General features: G+C 46.2%; 1 protein-coding gene across 1 annotated transcript in view; it reads right to left on the bottom strand.

Annotated features, from left to right (window-relative positions):
* tpcn2 (two pore segment channel 2) overlaps positions 1-6,000 on the bottom strand; it is a 32,493-nt gene that overhangs the window by 6,250 nt on the left and 20,243 nt on the right. The window contains exons 7-14 of the mRNA XM_079997900.1: positions 5,150-5,222; positions 4,694-4,793; positions 4,528-4,593; positions 4,389-4,453; positions 4,129-4,220; positions 825-906; positions 408-497; positions 148-267 (exon numbers count right to left, since the gene is read on the bottom strand). Of these exons, the coding sequence (XP_079854026.1) occupies positions 148-267; positions 408-497; positions 825-906; positions 4,129-4,220; positions 4,389-4,453; positions 4,528-4,593; positions 4,694-4,793; positions 5,150-5,222 (688 nt within the window). The remainder of the gene's footprint in view (positions 1-147; positions 268-407; positions 498-824; positions 907-4,128; positions 4,221-4,388; positions 4,454-4,527; positions 4,594-4,693; positions 4,794-5,149; positions 5,223-6,000) is intronic.

The raw sequence follows: 6,000 nt of genomic DNA, 5'->3' as shown, positions 1-6,000 counted from the left end.
CTACTTCATACTGTGAGAACTGTGTGCACTTCATACTGTGTGTACTTCAGCTGTGTGTGCTGTGTGTACTTCATACTATGTGTACTCTGTGTACTTCTATTGTGTGTGCTGTGTGTACTTCATACTGTGTGTACCGTGTGTACTTACACAGATGCAGATGACGTTGATGAGGGCGACGGCGTTCCCCAGCAGCGTCACGTAGTAGTGACTGAAGATCTGCTGCAGCTTCTGCAGGACAGGGGGGGTGTACTGCGGCATGGGGGGGTGCTGGGGGCACACAAACACACACACACACACACACACACACACACTTGATTTCAATACTTTTCCAAAATGATACTTTCAAATCCCTTCAAAATAAAATGAAATAAAGTATTGATTCTGGTCTCGAACTTGTGAGAAGGAACCTCTTTGATTTGGTCCTTGTCCAGCTCGTCAAACAGCTTCTGGAAAGACTCGCGCTCCATGAAGCCCACTGCAGAGAACTGCTGCACCTCCTGGAGGGTGGAGGGATGGAGAGATGGAAGAGTGGAGGGGTAGAGGAGTGGAGAGATGGAAGAGTGGAGGGTGGAGGGTGGAGGGCAGAGGGGGTGATGACGGGATGTACAAGTAAAGCTTGAGGGTTTTTGTCTATTCTTAAATAGACATATCTTCTTAAAATGATGATAATAATAATAATAATAATAATAATAATAAAAACATATTTCTGATCTCCATCTCCTGCACTTTGGACTTTGATATTTATTTAGTCAGAGACTTTTTAGCTGAAGAAAACGTTAAAGAATCATTTTAAGAGGTAAATAAAACTGTGACGGAGCTCTGACCCTGGTGACGGCAGCTTTAAAATAAGTCTTCAGCTGAACTCTGGACATCAAGTCCAGGACCGAGTCCACGGGCACTCTCTGTCTGAGGGACGGACGGAGAGAATGTTATTAGTTATAATGTTATAACCAAAGTTCAAACGTTCAAAGTGTTTTATTTGTCTAGGGTACAATACAAGACAAGGTCATTCAGTACAATGAAATTCTTGGGGCATGACAGGCAACAACTGCGTAGTGGCATAAAAAGATAAAATATATATATATATTTTTTTAAATAAAATAAGAGTCGAATATAAAAAAATTAAAAAAATAGTAAGAGTCGATGTTACAAATACGGGCAAGAGGTCAAAGTGTATGTACATAAGATTAAAATACGAAAAATAATCCTAAAACGTAAACTAAAATAATTGGAGCGTTGTAGCAGTTCCAACAGAAATAGGTCAGTCTACTGCACAAGACATGGATGTAAATAAAGTGATGCAGTGCCGCTGGACGTGTAGTTGTGGTGATGTACATTCAATTGACAGAGGTGACGACAGATGTAGCAGCTTGAGAAGCCCGATGGCCTGAGGGTAAAAAGTGTTGGTGAGGCTGGTCGTCCGTGCCCGGCTGCTCCGCTAACGTTTACCAGACGGCAGCAGCCTGAACAGTCCGTAGCCTGGGTGGCTGTCGTCCTTTATGACTTTCCTGAGTCGTCGCGTGCGGTAGATGCCTTGCACGGAGGGGAGGCGGCAGCCGATGATGCGCTCCGCTGTCTTCCCCGCCCTCTGGAGCGCCTGGCGATCGGCGGCGGAGCAGCTGCCGTACCAGGCGGTGATGCAGCCGGTAAGAATGCCCTCAATGGTGCATTGGTAGAAGCTGGTGAGAGTCCTGACGGACATGCCAAACTTCTTGAGTCTCCTCAGGAAGAACAGGCGCTTTTGGGCAGTTTTTATTGCCGCGTCCGGTTGCCGTTTCCTGTAGTCCACCATCATCTCTTTAGTCGTGCAGACGTTGAGAGAGAGGTTGTTATCCTGGCACCATGTTGCCAAGACGCTGACCTCCTCTCTGTAGGAGGACTCATTGTTGTTGGAGATGAGACCCAGGATGGTGGTGTCGTCCGCAAACTTCAGGATGGTGTTGGTGCTGCGCCTGGCCACACGGTCATGTGTGAGCAGGGCGTACAGGAGGGGACTAAGTACGCAGCCCTGCGAGGCTCCGGTGCTCAGGGTCAGTGAAGAGAGGAGGAGACGTTTCCCACTCTCACCACCTGGGGTCTGCCCGTCAGGAAGTCCAGGATCCAGTTACAGAGGGAGGTGTTAAGACCCAGGATCCTGAGCTTAGTGGGCACAATTGTGTTGCACGCTGAGCTGTCATCTACAAACAGCATCCTTACGTATGTGTTGCTCTTGTCCAGGTGGGAGAGGGTGGTGTGCACTGACAGGGCGATGGCGTCTTCCGTAGATCTGTTCGGGCGATATGCAAATTGAAGGGGGTCCAGGGTGTCAGGAAGGGAGGAGCAGATGTGGGTTCTGACTAGCCACTCGATGCACTTCATGATGGTAGAGGTCAGCGCTACGGGGCCATAGTCATTCAGGCAGGTGATGGGTTGTTTCTTTTGTACCGGGACAATGGTTGTCTGTTTGAAGCAGGTGAGGACTGAAGACTGTTTCAGGGAGAGGTTGAATATGGAGGGATCCTCACTCCAGCGTTGCACTGTTCAATGAATCGGTTTTCCTTGCTTTTTTTTCTTTGTCTATAGGTTGGTAGGAGAAGAATGGAGGTGTGATCCGCCCAACCAAAGGCAGGGCTGGGGAGGGGTTTGTTGCTGTCCTGTAGTTGTGAATAACAATAGTCGAGAGTCTGACCACCCCTGGTAGGAAAGTTGATATGCTGGTGATATTTAGGCAAAACTTGCCTCATATTAGCTCTGTTGAAGTTGCCACAAACAATAGAAGCTGCCTCAGGGTGAGCGTTCTCCAGTCCATTGATTACTCTGTAAAGGTCCTCTAACGCGCAGGTTTTATCCGCCTGCGGGGGGCATGTAGACTGCCGTGATTACAGCGAAGCTGAATTCCCGCGGGAGGTAGAAGGGACGGACTTTTATAGTTAAGAGCTCCAGAGTTTTGAAAGTACTGATATATCCGAACCCAAGCGAGAGTGAACCATAATGCAGACCCCACCGTCTCTGCCTTTACCTGACTCCGTGCTTCTGTCGTGCCGGTAGATGGAATATCCAGCCGGAGTAACGGCAGAGTCCGGCACCGTAGTGCCCAGCCAGGTTTCTGTCAACACCAGCCCACAGCAGTTCACGATGTTCCGCTGGAAGTTAATCCGTGCGTGTAGTTCCTCCATTTTATTGTCCAGGGATTGAACATTTGCCAGTAAAATGCTCGGTAGCGGCAAGTTGCAGTATCTCGTCCGAGATCTGCATAGAATTCCAGCACGTTTGCCTCTTCTCTTCCTCCTCCGCCGGTGTATTGGTAAACACAGCGGTGGCAGGACAAAGGGATCGCAGCACGTACTCCGGTAAGTTGCGCAAAACTCCGTATTAAGTGTTGAACGGACGTCCAGGAGTGCTTGTCCTTCATATTGTAAGAGCAACAGTGCACTGCGTGCAAAAATAAGAACAATACAAATAATAATAAACACAAAACTATGAGTTGAATGCAGAGCCATTGCCGGTGCGTCCATACTACGGTGCACCCGGAAGTAGGGATATGTAATGTTATAATGTTATAATGTTATAATGTTATTATGTTAAAATGTTATTATGTTAAACATGTTATTATTATTATTATTATTATTATTGTAATGTTATAATGTTAACATGTTATTGTTATTGTAATGTAACTAATGTAATAATGTCACAATGTTATTAGTGGAATTTATTCATTCATCTGTGAAACTGACCCATATACTGTTGAGTTACAGCTGTGATTTCAGGAATCTCAGTTTGTGGATATTAAGAAACTATGTTGCAGCTTTCCTGTGTGTGTGTTGATGTGTGTGTGTGTGCGTGTGAGTGAGTGAGTGAGTGAGTGAGTGAGTGAGTGAGTGAGTGAGTGAGTGAGTGAGTGAGTGAGTGAGTGAGTGAGTGAGTGAGTGAGTGAGTGAGTGAGTGAGTGAGTGAGTGAGTGAGTGAGTGAGTGAGTGTGTGTGTGTGTGTGTGTGTGTGTGTGTGTGTGTGTGTGTGTGTGTGTGTGTGTGTGAGTGAGTGAGTGAGTGAGTGTGTGTGTGTGTGTGTGTGTGTGTGTGTGTGTGTGTGTGTGTGTGTGTGTGAGTGAGTGAGTGAGTGAGTGTGTGTGTGTGTGTGTGTGTGTCATACACAGTGTCTTCCATGCCTCCCTGAGCGCTCAGCACTTGGAACGCAGCGCGGATTCCCAGACGGCGCCGCATGATGGACGTCTGGACGGACATCTGGAGCGAGACGGAATAAAATATGATCATACAGATGAGTATGTTTTAAGGGACGATACAAGTTTAATATTCAGTATTATCAACCTTAGAATTAACATCTCAAAGGATGAACAGGGTTAGCATTAGCGGCGGCGGCAGAAGATGAAGAAGACAGAGGAACGGACTCACCAGCAGGTAGCCTCTGAACTGGTTGTAGATGATGGCGGTCAGAAGGTTCATCAGGAAGAAGGTTCCTGGACGGAGGAGGGAACAGGGTGGTGTTCTCTTTTCATCCACTAGGGTGCAGCAGAGCAGGAAAGAAACTCACCGAAAACACTGAAGGCCACGAAGAAGAGGGCGTAGGCTCGGTTCAGGGTGTAGGCGGGGATCATCACTATGACAACAAGAGCAGGATGCACTGTTATCTCTGGATACTGATCTACTCATCTATTGATCTACTGATCAGATCAGAATCAGTCACAAGGCGTAGGCACCGTCGGGGTTGTTGGCCGTGGTGAGCAGCACCAGCAGCGAGGTCAGAGACGTAGGAAGGTTCCTGAAGTACAGCTCCCACTCTCCATTGTGCTCTGGATTCTGGAGCAGGTGGAGCAGGTGGAGCAGGTGGAGCAGGTGGAGCAGGAGGAGCAGGAGGAGCAAGAGGAGCAGGAGGAGCAGGAGAGGTCAACAGTGTACTGTTTATTATATTACTGCTTGTCATTTGTTTTCTTTGGCCAAAAAATATTACAAAAGGTTTAAATCTTTCAATGTTTCATTTTGGGACATGATACAACTCTTATTACACCGACATCAGAAATGTATTTATTGATTTCATGTAAATATTGTTTATTCTACATAGTGTATATATTCCTACATGTTGCTTCTTACTTTGTGTCTGTAACTTGTATGTGTAAGTGTACACATACAATAGCTGAGGTGTGTGTACGTCTCACCTGCGTTTTAGCAAACAACAGCATTCCAATCATAGTGAAGAGACACAGATGGAGGGCTAAGAGGAGGAAAACACTGGCGAGAGAGATGGAGGGAGGGAGAACATATCTCTGTTACCTTCACTCAACCACAGTGTTGTTTCTTGTTGCGCTGTCACTTCATCTCAGTGAAGAGGAAGCAGACGTTAGTTTGAAATTCATCAGTTTTAAATTTCATCCAAAATGTCTCTAGTAGCAAAATATATATAAAAAAAAGATAGATATATATATTTAAAAAATATACATATATATATATAAAAAAAAATAATATATATATATATATATATATATATATATATATATATTCAGCAGGTGACGCTATGACTTACCACCTTTGAAGAAACGACGTAGGTTTTGAACCTTAAAATAACAGCCTTAGGATCATTCTGATGGTACTCTGATTTGTAATATGGAGAATGGCAGCTCTTCCACCCTAACCCACCAAATTCCTGTTGTCACATGATGTAACTTCTGTTTTCTGGTTCAAAACCACGGGAAAAGTCACTCTCTTGATGTTTGGCTCCAGTTATTGCCGTTTTTTTAGCCTGCTAAAATTCATATATGTAAAAAAAAAACCTGATCTATTCCAAACTTGTGGTGGAAACGTGCCCCGGTAACGCTGATACAAAACGGTCCCGTGGCGTGTCCGGCAGCCGCTCCTCAGCCGCCCTAACGTCCATCGTCCCGCGGGGTCGGTCTCACCCTCCGACCCGCGCTTTCACACCATCTGCCACGCCGAGCGCATCTGGCAGCAGAGGGCCGCGCCCTCTCTCCAGGGGAACCGTGGACTGAGTACTCGCTGAAGCGGCGAGGTC

The sequence above is a fragment of the Zeus faber genome (assembly GCF_960531495.2).
Source record: "Zeus faber genome assembly, chromosome: 3".
Classification (NCBI taxonomy): domain Eukaryota; kingdom Metazoa; phylum Chordata; class Actinopteri; order Zeiformes; family Zeidae; genus Zeus; species Zeus faber.
This window is presented reverse-complemented; position numbering and strand designations above follow the sequence as displayed.